This window comes from Sinocyclocheilus anshuiensis, unplaced genomic scaffold (assembly GCF_001515605.1).
Source record: "Sinocyclocheilus anshuiensis isolate Anshui unplaced genomic scaffold, SAMN03320099.WGS_v1.1 scaffold883, whole genome shotgun sequence".
Taxonomy (NCBI): domain Eukaryota; kingdom Metazoa; phylum Chordata; class Actinopteri; order Cypriniformes; family Cyprinidae; genus Sinocyclocheilus; species Sinocyclocheilus anshuiensis.
In genome coordinates, this window is record NW_015547678.1 from 106663 (window position 1) to 122391 (window position 15729).

Genomic DNA, 15729 nt, shown 5'->3' on the forward strand with positions numbered 1-15729 from the left:
ACCTAGGATGCCTCGGGGGTGAGTAAAACGCAGCCTAATTTTCATTTTTGGGTGAACTAACCCTTTAAGACCTTTGTTCATCTTCTGAACACAAATAAAGACATTTTTAATAAAATCCAAGAACTTTCTGACGTTCCATAGAAAGCAAAGGAACTACCACATTCAAGGCCCAGAAAGGTAGTAAGGACATTGTTAAAATTGTCCATGTGATATCAGTGAATCAACCGTAATGTTATGAAGCTACCAGAATACTTTTTTGTGTGCAAAGAAAACAAAAATAACAACTTTATTCAACAATTCTTCTTTCAACAATCTGTGTTCCAAAGATGAACGAAGGTCTCACAGGTTGGAATGACATTAGGGTGAGTAATTAATGACAGAATTTTCAGAATTTTAAACTACCCCTTTAAGCAGTGAACCTCTGGTTTAACAGCCTCTGCAGTTCGAATTCTGCTGGTATGTTTTTAGAAAACTATTCCCTCAGGGTAGGCCACTGACACTTCACTTTCACGTTCCAGATGTAGTTCAAACCGATAAGCTTTTAATCTGATTGAATCTGATGTGAAGACACTCATTTCAGGAAAGACAATCGGAGTCATTGTTCTAGGCTGTCAACGACGTCTGGGCTTAAAATAATAAATAAATGTGCCAGTGTGTGTGTGTGCCAGTTCTGTCTGTGTGTGGTTAGTGTGTACAAACAAACACATAGAGTCTGAGGGCCTCCCTGAGAGAGAGAGAGAGAGAGAGAGAGAGAGAGAGAGAGAGGGAAACGACAGAAAGCCAGCGAGAGATAAAGGAATATCCCACCTGTAGAAACCACTTCCTTCCAGCTGGCCAGATGGTGTGTGTGAGAGAGGCAGGGAAAGAAAACACTAGCCGAGCAGAGGTCTCTGGCTGCTCTCACCATGACTTCATCCCAGCATGAGCCGAAAAACAACTGCAGAAGAGCTGGCCCCGTTCCCTCGCTCCAGTTTCTCTGTCCCCTTACCCTTTATCCTCCTTTCACATCCTCCTCCTTCCCACTCTTTATCCTATATTCTCACTGCCATGTCAATCGAAACTGGGCTAATATGGCTTGAAAAGGAGAATGCGCTACATGGAACAAGCATTGCTAAGAAATTGCATCTGTTCAATAGGATAATTCTTAGACTAACTGTTCTTAAAAAAGCTGGAAAGTTTAGGCTGCTATCAGGATAACTTGACACAATCAGGATTTTTGTAGGGTCATTTAAATATTGGTTTAACATCCATATGAAATGCAAATGCTTCGAGACCTCTGCACTCTTGTGGAATTGTTTTAATTAGAAACTAAACTAGAACTACAATTTGAGTCATAAAGCAACAGCTAAAGATGCCTTTTTTAAAGCAGATACATTTATGTAAATAAATAAATTATATATTTGTTATATGTTTGTTTGATTGTATGTTTGTTCATATTTATATTTAATTAAAAACATTTTTGTAAGAGAAACTTTACTGTGAAACAAGCTAAAGCTCTGCAGCCAAAATATTACAAACGTAAAAAATAAATAATAACAAGGGAATAAATAAAAACGAAGCAATAAATAAATATAAACAAAAAATAAATAAATAATTCCATGAAAGTAAATAAATCCATTACATTTTACTTAAGAAATTGTAACAGGAGGGACAATGAAACATTTAGCCGAACTTAAGTTTCTTATTTTTATCTATGGTTCAAGTTATATTATATTTTTGGTTAATGCATATTTTCCTTCTTTTTTTGCATTAATAAATAAATAAATAGGTGGCTGAAGGGTTGAAAAATAAGAATTGGGGACATCAGACAAAAGGGAAAATGCAAGGAATTAAACTGATGAAACATTATGAATACACATTATTTTACTTTTGAATACATCCTTATTTTCTACAGATAAATCGTTCACAGTAAAACATGGGAACATGTAGCCATTTCTGATTTCATGTTGTTGAGTAAAACCACATTTCCAAAGCACCATTTCATCTGTGTGATTGACAATTCCCAAATCCATGCCATTTATAATTGTCGAGCTGCGAACTATGAACAAGGGAGTTACAAGCCCAGAAACAATAAGCAAATTATTTACTTCAAAGGCCAAAACTTCTTTACAAGACCTGTCTTACTTGAAGCGTGCAGCGTTCCAGCATGCTCAGCTCCATAATGACAGAGTAGTAATGAGGCCCTTTCCTTCCACATGGCCACTGGTTTACAGATACTGACAGCTCTGCACAGCAGGCTGCCATTCTCATGGGCATGTGTGTGAGAAAGCGAGAGGGAAAGCCAGAAGGACAGTGAGGAAGAAAGAGATGTGGATGTGAACGTCCCTAAAACTATGTGTCAAAGTCTTAAATATCTGCTAGCAGTTGTGTGTGTGCGTAACCGAGATGCCCTGTGTCAGATATCTCTGTTTGCCTCTGAAAGCCAGCACTTCCTTGCAACTGTTAGCTAAAACAACGGGATTACTAACCGAATTCATTTGAGCCAGACAGATATCTTGACTTAAGAGGCCTTCAGCAGAACAAAGATGACCAGAAGGCTGGAACAGGGTGGCACACTGCTTAACAACAAAGAGATCTGGAGCCTGGAGATTTTCACATATGCTCAGTCAAGGTGGCTACATTTATGTTTAAAATACATAGAGGTCAATGACGAATAAAGTGAAAAATATTTCAAGAGATTAACATGTGCACAGTTCTTACAAATTTGTATTGAAGTCGGATCGCATATGCTTATGAAAAACGTTGATACATTGATTTTAAGAAAAGTACAATATCATGTGGTGCAATCATAAAGTACTTATAAACAACATAAACCATTAATGCATGAGATTATAAATTTTTCACTTCAAAGATTTTTAAAAATAAATTTACCATTCAAAAGTTTGGAGTTGGTAAGATATTGTGCTCACCAAGACTGCATTTATTTAATCAAATATACAGTAAAAACTATATTATGAAATATTATTACAATTTTAATATATTTTAAAACATAATTTATTTCTGTGATGGCAAAGCTGAATTTTCAGCATCATTACTCCAGGCTTCAACGCTACATGATCCTTCAGAAATCATTCTAATATGCTGATTTGATGCTCAAGAAACATTTCTTATTATTATCGATGTTGAAAACAGGCTTTTTAATATATATGTTTTACATTTTTATTTTTTAAAGTTCAAAAGAACAGCATTTTTTTTTTAATAAAAATTATTTGTAACATTATTAATATCTCTACTGTCACTTTTGATCAATTAAATGCATTATTGCTAAACAGAAGCATTCATTTCTTTCAAAAAAAACAAAAAAAAAAAACATCTTACTAACCCCAAATTTCTGAACGGTAGTGTATAATGAATTTTTAATTCATAAACACTATTAAAATATTAATAGGCATTGAAGGCTTTTGTTCATTTTTTTTTCTAAGAAATAACACTAAAAAAAGATTATGCCAGATTATATTTCCTTTTCTTCATTATGATATCACAACTGCTGCATCACCTGATTCTATTTTAATTTAAAAACATACACAACATAGCAGACATATGAATGTTATTCTATGCATGAATTAAATCTATTTGTAAAAATAAATAAAATGATCCAGACATTGACCCACATAAAACCCAAAATGTTTGGAGGAGATCTTAGATTACAGGATGTGTACACAGACCTACTCCCTCTCACACTCCATGTTGGGTTTAATAAGTACATGTTTGAGTAGAGAATTAGGTTGGGTCTGCTGCACCTCAGCAGCAGGTCTCGAGTCTGCACCTGGTGGTTATTACACTGGCAGCTTTACAGGCCAGATTCCAGTGTAATTACAGGTATGCTCAACAGGGCTCTGTAATACGGAGGACTTTTGTGGGAAAGCTAGGGGCACATCTACCTCACTTTCCAAGAGCTACCGTTTCACACGCATTAAACATTTATCTTTAATGGTCAAACATATCGAAGTCATTCAGTTGTGGATGGCCCTGATGTCGGCCAGATGATGAGAGGAACCCATTATGAGAACCAAATGAGCTGAAAATAGAACAAGATGCTACCAGCAGGAAACAATCTAGACGAGAATGACGAAGAGGAGGTAAAAGCGAACAGGAAAGGGCTGTATGTATCCCAACATCCCCATGGAAGTGACCATGCGATAACAAACAAAAAACATTAACATCCTGTGATAGCCTGGGATAAAGTCTGAAAGTCTGGGATAACTTGAAGCCAGCTAACAATACACAACAAAAACCAGAAAGGCTAAATTGTTATTAGAACCGTTAGGGGGGCATGTGGGAGGGTCAGCTGTGGAATTAGGCAGCACAGGTTCCTCCGTGACCTTTCAAGTACACTTAGAAGGACAGAAAACCAGCAATGCAGCTCCAGTTTAATGATTTACCAATGCCAGGTCAGTGTAGGACAGTTTCATGCTGATGCTGGCCCGTATGAATGGATTCTTCCTTTTCAAGGAAGGCACTCATTGCACACACTCCATTAGCATGTGTTATTTGGGCTTTTGTGTGCTCTTTGTGCTTTACACCTTACAACTACTGACATTCCAGCAGGGGCAAACGAAACGGCACCGAACCCCCTCTGTCACGGGTTACTTCACTCAGTAAACAAACTGTAAAAGTGGATTGTATAGCCCTGAGTGAACTCTTGACCACCATTTAGCTGGACAGGTGGTTGTCCTGTGTGCTATAGCTTGGTAGACCATCTTGAATCAGCAACCAACCAGCTACCATCTTAAAAGAGTCAAGCTAGATTTTGGAACATGGTGGTCCAAGACCATCTAGAAAGCAGTTTTGACCAGCTAACAACAGACAGCTGGTCAAATCTGGTCGAAAATTGTTAATAGCTAGTCTAAAATGGTTATATCCAGTTTGAACACCAGCTATGGCCAACAAGAAACCAGTGACAAGTGGATATTCCATCAAAGATGTCTTCAAAACATTGAAAACTAAACAATTTGCTTGGTTTCTTTTGGCTGTTTTTTTATTTGTTTAATTTAAAAATGCATTGAGTTTGAGAAATGACCAGGGTGTTGCAAAACAATAGGTGCATTTCTAATACAAATTTGCGCGAAACATTTGCAATATTTTATAAATGTCGATAAAAACTATTGCGAAATGGCGCCGTTTCCATTCACCCATGCTATGCGACTAAAACGTCATTTTTTCCTCTCTCGATAAGTCATTGGCAACAGATGTTGGTAGCTTTACGAAGGGGCAAGGAAAGCCCCTTATACTTGAGAGCGGCCACATATGAGGTGTTTTTTGGAGGTTATAGTTCATTTAAGAATGATCATGTGACTTTTACGTACACCAGGTGTAAATGTGAAAAAAAAAACGGTTTCCATTGCAGTTTTGTGAAGCTGCAGTTTTTTAAATTGCCTGAAAAACCACCTCATGTGAGCGTAAAACTTTTTGCGATATATAGGAGTTTTACGTGATATTGACGTGTTTCCATTGGGCATATTTTCAATTCGCAATTTCAATTTGTGCAATTTGAAGGGTAATGGAAACACAGCTAACGTTTTCTTTTCAAAAATCTTAATTTGCCTATCAACGCGCTATAGAAAACAATTTCAGAGAGACAATATCTGGTTCAAGAAACTGTCTCATCCATGACAGCCCTGCTTTCATCTACCTATTGGAAGGTTTTTTTTCTTCCAAAGGTTTGACACCATGACCATTCAATTAGCAATGAGTTTTTCACACCGTCAGCACAGAACTCATTTTCACTGGACCCTGACATTAAAGTCAAGCTTAAATAGGAATCATAGTCTGTAGCAGGTTCCAGTGTCTAATGAAAAAGGAATTTAAGTTTTCCTCAACCTCAGCACTTGCTAGTCCCTTTTAAAAAATTAGCTCTCAAATTTCATTTAACCAGTGCTAATGCCTGAAATAAGAAGGTGATGAAACTTTCTTTAGTCTCTTGAGATCTTAGGGTCATATAGAGCGATCAATGCAAACAAGCTTAACAACAATAAAGTGTGAGTTAAAACAATGTCCAATGACTAAACGTGACTAAATGATAACACGTCTCTCTGGTGCCAGATGAATCTCTGGCTGTAACAGTGAATGGTGGTGGATTAGCCGCATTAACCACAGCAGCTGTCTATCGCTTCACATTTAGACCCGTCTCAAAAGTTGCCACAGATCTCAAGGAATCCATAAGTGAAGTCTCCCTATCCATTCTACCCATTGTGTCTGGAATGCGAGGGGTTTTCCAGTCTATTGCCCATCTAACTCCTGAGAACACGGTGACCAACTGAGTGTTTCCTCCTCACAAGAAGCACGCAAACATTTTTCTAAAAAGTACTAACAAACCTCTACCTCATTGGACAGAAGTAGCAGGTACAGACTCTTTACATTTCGTTTAGTGATGGATGAGTAGATGCCAAACAACTGCTGTTACTAGTATTTCAGTTTTAATTAACTTTTATTTTTTACCCACAACCAAGATCTTAGGTTAAGAAAGACTCAAAATAAAATATTTTAAAATAAAGAAAGTAAAGAAAGTAAAACATGCACAAAACTGCAAAAAAAGGGCCAAATTCAAACTGTTTTTTAAATTATTTTCTCAAAAAAAAAAAATCCAATATAAATAATTACTATAAATGTATGTAAATTTTACTTTTTAAAAAATTATTTAAAAAAAAAAACATCCTGCATCCCTGTAGAGGTAACATGGCAAAAATATTACTAAATAGTCAATAAAAATGCAGTTGCCTCACTCTGACTTTATTTCCTTAAATCTAACAGATCTAACATTGAATTCCTCACATTACCGAACTCTGTGTAATGAAATCAATCTGACTTTGAGACTCTCGACATGTGTTGCTTAAACAATGATTTCTGCTGAAGAGATTAAACCAGACACGGACTCAAACTTGGTGCCAAGAAAAACTCTTGTCCTTTCTACAGGAAGTAAAAAGAGGTGAGCAGAGGGCTGCAAAACACTCTTATCCCTTTGTTTCACAGCTTTCTCATTCCCTAAGCTTAATTAGTATTCCGAGCAAGTGTGAAGGTTTCAGGGTTTAATTAAAATCTTAAAATGTAATAACTTGGGAAAATCTAACAGTTATAATTCTCAGCCTTCGGTCCCTCCTCCTTACTTGAGTTATCTTTTTGCTGACAGTTTCTCTAGCCTCTCAGTCAATCCGTTTTCTAATCATGTTCCACAGAGAAAGTCCCAGTGACACAACATGCTAGAAATCATCCTACCAAAAAACACCTTCCCATGACTACCCAGACAAAGAAGTGCTTGTGCACAGACAGATGAAATAAAGTGATAAGCCTATACAAGGCCTCAATGGAGACCAAAGTTCTCTTTGCATTTAAGACTAAATTACAGACAGATTTAATTACAGACTAAATAACCTGAAAGAAAAATTAGATACTAATTCTGGCATCTACAAACCTTAATCTGCTTCCTGTTCACACTAGTCATCTACATGCGCAGCTAGAATCGCCCTATTACAAACAGCCATTCAGTGACGCATCACAGTCATTTCCTATAGATCATTCGGCCCCTGGATACTTGTGTTATGGTGCCGACAGGCTTTCAGCTCCATTCACCGATGGCTGGTCTCCCAAATCTCATAAAACACATTTGGAAATCCCTGGGCTAAAGTCTGGCTCAGGGAGATCAGCTTGAAATAACACAGGGGTGATTTTTTTAATAAAGCCCCTTTCTGAGAGGGCCCTTCTCCAATGATTCTCATCCTAAGACCATTAACAAGGGGTGGAGGAAGTCCTTCACCTCAATTATGCTTGATCTATTAATCATTACCTGCTCAGGGCTGAGTGCAGGCAGGCTGACCTTCGTGCAATGTGGAATCAGAGGCACGCCGGGCCTCCTCCTTACACAAACAGCCAGAATAAAAGGGAAGTGCGCCCAAAGACCTGCTACTCTCATTCCCAAACCTGCCACACACACACACTCAATCCAGAGAGTTCGACTGGATGACCTGCACTCATTATCACGATAGACCACCAGCACTGGACGCTCTGTCCTCAGGCTAAAGCTCAACTTGAACTGGGCCCTTGAACCATGTTGCCCTCGTGACAGGCAGAAGACAGAGGGACAGATCGGAGGAGAAGTTACCAAAAAAATAAAAGAAAATTGACAATGTTGCAGTTCATTAGCTACATTAACAGGCACCCAAATAATCTGTTTCTAATCAGACTGATAGTAATCAGACTAAAAACTCTTTATGTAAACACCTCAAGTGATCCTGCTGATCAAATGAAATTTCGATTGTACTGAAAGGGATGGTGTAGACCTGAAATAATCTGATCAATGGAAAAAAAACAAAGCATATAAACTTTCATAATCTGAAACTGTATTGAATTTGGATTAATTCCAATTTATAAAAATTAGTGCACTTAACCATATATATTGAAGCAAAATGAGGAGGGATTTGTTTGAGCATCCAGTGTTGATGTGAAATAAACACAAAATGACAGCAGGTAAGAGATTCTAACATCAATTTATTAATATTAACCTATTCACAAATCAATCATTCTTTTGAACCAATTTTTTAACAATTTTGTCTGTAAAGGGTGGATTTGTTTTTGGTTTTGAGATTATTATTTGAGATTATCATTGAACATTTATAAAATTATGAATTTTAATATTCAAAAATGACTGTGTCAATAATTTTGGGAACAACAAGAACGATAACAATGATTTTTGTAATAATATCAGTAATGAACTCAACATATGAAGCCACAATGCTTCATTTAATGACTTTTGGAAACACTTTTTAACACCTCAAAATAATTTTAGAACAGGTTTGCTGCAATGAACAGATTCACCAAAAGGAATCTGACTTCTCATTGCAACTATAAATCAAGTTTCTTCATGCTTTCATTCTCTTTGCTTAAGTTTCATCACTTCTTCCTCAAGTTCAAAAGCTGCTGCAATGCTTAACACATGAAGCCATAACATATTTTTCGATCCAACTCTCTTTTGCTTTCCAGCTGTTCTTTTTCATAGTTAGTCTGGCTTAACTCACTCTATTCAGAGATCAGAAATGCAAGGATCACAACAGTTTGAAACCGGACCACTTTGGCTTAAACGATTATCCTCCAGTACAACGCAAGCTTCCACTATTGTGTAGTTTGGCATTTAATGAATTAGCGTCCACATACACAAACAAAGTCAGAGAAACACTGAAAAGCAGCATGTTCTCACATGCCAACTTCAGAGAAAGGAGAACACTTGATTTGTTGATTTAACAAACAATGCCAAAATCTCTGCTTGCAGATTTCCAGATTCAACCACTGGACTTCTGAACGTACAATTCCAACAGGATTTAAAAGATTAGTTCACTCAATAAAACGATTTACTCAAACTCAGGTCAATCGAAACCTGTAAGGTTTTCTATTTATTTCCCTTAAAAAGACGTCCAGCTCTATTCCATTCAATGAAAGAGCCCATCAAGCTCCAAAAGGACAAAAAAGCATCATAAAACTATCATAAGTGGTCAATTTGACTTGTGCGCCGTATTCCAAGATAGTTTGTGTGAGGAACAGACTGAAATTTAAGTCGTTATTCATTAGAAGTATTGCTTGACATCCTTGGACAGCATTCCCTTTCATTGTATGGAAAACAGCAGCTCAGACATTCTTCTAAACATCTAATTTCAAGTTCCACAGATGCATTTGATGTATTTTTGCCAGATGAACGCATTAACCCAAGTGCTTTTTCACGTAACAACCCAAGTGGTCTGTTTCAGCAAAGAGCAAATGGGGTGGGAGTGAGAACTTGACGCCTCTAGGCCTCTCCTATAAGCATTCCAGTCTACACTTGTATCAAGAATGTCTGGTTGCGTTCTCTTGTTATCACATTTCACCCTCCCAATCTTGTCATTATAAACAGCATTTTTTTCCCCCCTTCAGAGAACTTTGGCTTTGACGGCAGTATTCTAAACTTCAGCTAGGAATCTCTTCATTTCTCAGTGCTATCTCACCTGTCAGAGATGAGGAGAGAGGAGAGGATACACTCAACAGGCTGGCAGGTACGATCTTGTTCTTTCCACCTCACACGCTCTTTTTTTGCTGTAGGTCTAATACTAAGCAGTGACAAAGGAAAGAAAAAAATAAACTTCACTAAAAGGTCATGCTTTATTAAATAATTGATGGATAACATCAAATTCCCAAATCAGTTTAGCCAACACAAAACGAACACCATTAGGCACCATTCCAAGTCACTCAGTCACAGTACTTTTTTATTCAAGGCCTGGTTTATAGTATACTTGCCTAACCATGTCAAAAGCAAGGTCAGAACCACTGTTTCTGAACGTTGTGAAGTACAGGTCTCTGTTTATAGACTCAGAATAAGAATTCGCAAGCTGCGTGTTTAACAAAAACCGTTGGCCATTCTGAGCACAGCTGTTTGCTATTTGTAGCATATACTTGAGCATCTTGTGTGCAAAATGAGATCCAATCCTATTACAATATAAAAAGAATCACATTTGTTAAATGAAGCACATGGCCTCTCATTAGCAGAGAAGCGTTTATTTTCAGTGGCCTTACACTTAGCCCTCCATGTGCGAATGCAAAATGCGGTACTCTGCTAAACTGCCCCCTCATCAAACCTTTTAAGATTTTAGCAGCCTCAAAAAAGACAGTCTCTCCTCAGAAGTGGCTTGTGCTAAAAAGCACAGCACTTAAAAGTAGAGAACGAAGAAAAAACAAGAAGGAGAAAAGGGACATTTTGTGCCCTGAAGGAAAATTGTTCTGATTTGTGCTTGATTCTATTGAGCACTAGAAACCAATGCGGGCTTGTGAGTCACCTGCCATGTAGTCTCAGTCTCATGTTGGACACAAATATGGCTGGTATTAGGGTTGGGCCGATAGACGATGCCATCGTCCATCGCCGATGGCTGATAGACATCACGATGTTGAGCCGGCATCGCGATCCCCCCCCATTCCCCCGCATATCAATACTGTGTTCGGAAAGAAAATGACGTGTAGGCGGAACCCCTAAAGGGAATAAATACGAGATGGGAGGAAAATATATATTTCATTATTTTTCCTCGCAGTTATATAATTGGGTAATTATACTACATATATATTTTGGCATCAGGTAGCCGCTATTATATCTGGCATTTGAATGCATGGTCGCTTTTAGTTTCACTTTCACTTTCGAGATTCGCGATCGCACGTTCTCTGTTTATACTATGGAGCGGCAGTACTTGCCACACATTTTACAAGATTATATGTTTGTCAGTGGTACTGAGGATCTGCAAATCATTCGCCATCGTCCTCAGTCATCTCTGTTTATGTGGTAAGTGAAATTTTATGTCCTGTAGGATGTAACAGGCAACCGTTACACCGTGTCTATGAAAATAAAAAACGAAAGCACGATGCCAGTTTCAATGCCAGGTAAATACCTGGAATTGAAACTGGCATCGTGCTTTTGAATGCACGATCACTTTTAGTTTCACTTTAGTTTCACTTTCACTTTCGAGATTCGCGATCGCACGTACTCTGTGTATATTATGGAGCGGCAGTACTTGCCACACATTTTACAAGATTATATGTTTGTCAGTGGTACTGAGGATCTGCAAATCATTCGCCATCGTCCTCAGTCATCTCTCCTTACTCTGTTTATGTGGTACGTGAAATTTTATGTACTGTAGGATGTAACAGGCAACCGTTACACCGTGTCTACACTGGACGCGACAGTTGTCGTGTCACGCCGCGCCGCATCAGCTAAAGTCTGTCTACACTGGACGCAACAAAGCGACCATTGCCAATCTTTCGAACTTCGTGTCAGTACGTCATTAAGGGCCTGTTTACACCTGGTCACTTCATGCGTTTTTTTTTCTGATCGGATAGCTATTTAATCAGTTTGGTTTACTTGAAGGTGTAGTTCATCAAAAAATACGAATTCTATTAGAAACAGTAGCTCAACAGTTGAGTCGAGCAAGAACAGACATCACTGATTCTCACGTCAAGCAAACAAGTTTGAGCTTCCATTGACCATATTTAATGTGCACTAAATGTACTAAATGCTAATGTGAGCTGGTCAATATCCCTGTGAATAAAAGCCTAAATTTAATCTGTTGTCTATGTCTATGAGCTTTTTGAAGCCTCAAAGTTTTGGTGTAAACTTGGTGAACTTTTAATGGAGGGACAGAATTGTGCATTAACACTAACCAGGAAGTAAACTGAATCTTCTCAAAAATCTTCTCAAACAAAACTGTATATTTTATGTTTTTGGAGTTATGTGTGTAAAATAATCAACACTTGCTACTTTTTATTCAGATCACAGCATCTAAATACACTATAGTGTTGTTATTTGAATAAATGTTAACCACTTCAGATGTTTGCCCCTAAATGACACATAAAAACACCACAAACCATGGTTTAAAACTTTTAAAAGTCAATCAAGCTATCTCTTCCTATTAAAGTGGTTGATTCTCAGGCAGAAAAAGCTGAAAACTGGACCAGACTTGATGTCAATATTCAAAAGTCTAGACAATACAACCTGCCAAACAGAGAGGATCTAGAGTGCCGATTTACAGAATCGATTAGACCTATAAGAGTGATGTTAGCTTCGAATGCTCTGTTGTATTCCAGACTAATGTGTATTTTCTCTGCTCGTACAGCTGCCAGCATAACTACAAGGCAAGCACTGCTGATTTACAAAATGGAAAAAGGAACTCACCATTTCTAGTAGAAGGACAACCACTACTTCACATTTACATTAATAAACCAAAAGCACTTTGAAAAGACACAGAAGTTTGGACATCAGTCTGGCCTTATTCATTCAACTGTTCTTTCCCACAGAGACAAACTTTGCTCTGATGGTCTGGCTTTGAGAAGGTGGAAATAAGCAGTGACTGCCATCATAATACAGATACAGGGGCCCTTGTGAGGGCCCTATAGCTTGAAGCTATGCGGTTATGTTTTAGTATCTCCACTCTTACTCTATAAATGATTTCCCTCAAGGAAAGGTAGAGGTTTGGACTTTCACTCAGGTTAGTCAAAGGCCCTGGAGGTGGCTCAGTTAGCGAACAGACACACCCTCCTTCGAGAGCACTGACTGTCAGTGGCTGATTGCTAGTGACGGTGCACATGATATGCTTTGCTTTTAAGGCCCCGGGGCCCAAGAAATTCAATAAGCGTTGCCAGCTAACAAAAAAGTTGAGAGAAGAACAAAAAAAATGGTAAAATGTTTCATTTGGAACACTATGATTGCTGTATTAATATAATGTAAATGGTTAATGTAATGTCACAAAATGCGAGCCGCTTCATTAGGTAGAATAAAGATGCAGTTAGAGCAGAAAACACCACCTGCTTTTGCAATCAGGACCGCCGTCACCACCACGGGAGCTTTCTAACTCTCAAATCTCTACACGGCCAGAAGAGGTGAGTTACAGCTTTATGCTGAATCAGGAAAGTGTTTTTTACCTTCAACGCAGTGCTCCACCTCCTCCAAGTTGCGGAGAGTAATCCTCATCAGGCTCGAGTTGAGCATCAGTTCGTTCTTGTGGCTCGGCCACATGAACTCAGGGGCCAGGTTGACAAAGAAAATGCGCGTATCTCCGGTGGCCACCTGATTGTCGCAAATATCGGGGTCTCCGAAACCGCCGATCATCACCTTATTTCCTCCGTCCAGCAGCACCTCTCCATTCACCATGGTCTTGCCTTTTAAGTAACGCCATACCCTGACCTTCAAACAGGGGAAAGACAACATGAGATTTAGAAAACACCATTTTCTGCAGATCAAGGTCACTTTCTTGCACATTCCAAAGCGGCCACCTACCGCCAGCTGCATAAGACTCTGCAATCTAACTCTGCACTACACTTACAATGCGTTTCTGATTCATATATGCCTCAGTGGTGGTCCAAAAGCATGAGACCACATTGAAAATATTTAAAACAAAAAGTTATGATGTGAAATGAATAGGAAAGATAAGATTTTAGACTATTCCTAGGTCACATATCAAATTTAAGCAAATACGTGACTCTTGTGAACTGGTCAGATGTCAAATTGCTATGTTTACGATATATTTGTCCATTTTAAAAATGCAAAAATAAGCATTTTTCACTAGTATTAGACTTTAGCGAATAAGCTTTGCAGTGTTATATGAAATGATGGTAGGAAGAGCTGCAATTTCAGATTGCTCTTCTTTTCACACTTTTTATGCCCTAGTGATTAGTTTCTGCAAGACTTTGATATACGTGACCGCATTCAGATACTTCTAACAAAGTAAGCCCATGATTACATGATAATTGCAGATAATTGAACCCGAAGCACTAATAGAGCTTGAAAGGACATCAAGTCACTGCAAAGGCTGTTCAGGTTCCTTGTGTATGAAAGATCAAATTACAGGTGGATCAAAGTAGGACTGTGGACATTTTTCATCAACTGAGCAAAACCAATGTCCACACGTTACAAAAACCCATTAGGACGAGATTTAAACAAGTCCCTTTTATTTACAATTATATGCATTTTATGTGGTTGCAGCTACTTGGTGTTCATGATATATTAGACTCAAAACCCACTGAGTTGCCCATTTAGACAGCATTATACATGTTACCATGATATGCTGCGAGTTTCAGACCAGGTCAACTCAAATATTAGACTGGTAGCTTTCGTCTATATGTCTAACAGGTGATATACATTGCAACACAGCTGCACAGTAACCATTAAAGTATAAGCTTAGACGAAGTACATATTTACCTTTTTTACTTTCACTTTGATGCATTTGAAGAGTGTCTTGGTGCGCAAAGTCTTACCTTGCAGGAATAAGTGTTGTGCACCGGATCCATGTTCAAGATCTCCTCTACAGTCCCAGTTAAAACTATATTCGCCTCTTCTTCTCGCTTTTCCAGCTCCTTTTCTGAACAACTTCCATGACAACGCTGACTCAAAATCACAAAAACAACAGCAAACAACCAAACGGGCCAATAAAACGCCTTTTTGCGAGAAAAGCCCATGGTCAAACCAAACGGATGAAAGAGAAAGTTAGGAACTCTCAAGGCAAACGCCGGACGAGTTATGCAGCAAGTTTGATGTAAATAATAATCCGACCGCGCGCTGCTCTCTGTCTTCTTCAAACTTCACTGCGAGCTGCGCTCATATCTGCGCTGAGTGAACGCGCGAGCATCAGCCGGCAGACAGAGAAGAATAGAGAGAGGAACGAGGAATGCCTCTGCTCACCCCCCTCGTGCGCTCACTCGCTGTCCTTTCAGAATGACGCTCCTTTCACAGGGCATTTGCATGCAATCTGAATTGCTGATAAGAGCGGCGGAGGGGCTGATTTCAAGCGCACTGGAGAGAAGCGGGTGTAAAACGCCACCCCTCGGAGAGATTGTGCCAATTCGGACAAATGAACCGGTCCAGAGGATTACAGATAGAGTGAGTGAAATAAACTTTCAATAGTGATCTTTCATTTAGACTCGTATGAACATACAGAGATGTTCAGTTTGAAGTCTTAAAACCTCTAAAAGAATTAGCGTTTTAAAGCTACTGGTTGATTTATGACATTATGAGTAAATCAAGATTGAATTCTGAGGATAATATTATTATCATGTTTTGTTCTACAACATACATAGTCACACTTCAAAGGTAAACTTTACAGACGCTTAAAAAAAGCCTGCTAACAAAATTCTATTAAAACTACAACGGCACTCGGATTTATCATGCATGTAAACTCACATTATTGTGGTAGTTGTAGTCCATGTGTAGAAACCTATTAGCAACTTACATTTAAAAAA

The 15729-nt window shown here is 38.4% G+C and overlaps 1 protein-coding gene across 1 annotated transcript in view; it reads right to left on the minus strand.

Annotated features, from left to right (window-relative positions):
- Positions 1-15200, minus strand: part of LOC107703041 (agrin-like) — a gene marked incomplete at its 3' end in the record, with an annotated part of 116950 nt that extends 101750 nt beyond the window's left edge. Inside the window, exons 1-2 of the mRNA XM_016505533.1 lie at positions 14749-15200; positions 13417-13678 (exon numbers count right to left, since the gene is read on the minus strand). Of these exons, the coding sequence (XP_016361019.1) occupies positions 13417-13678; positions 14749-14949 (463 nt within the window). The remainder of the gene's footprint in view (positions 1-13416; positions 13679-14748) is intronic.
- Positions 15201-15729: the final 529 nt, after the last annotated feature.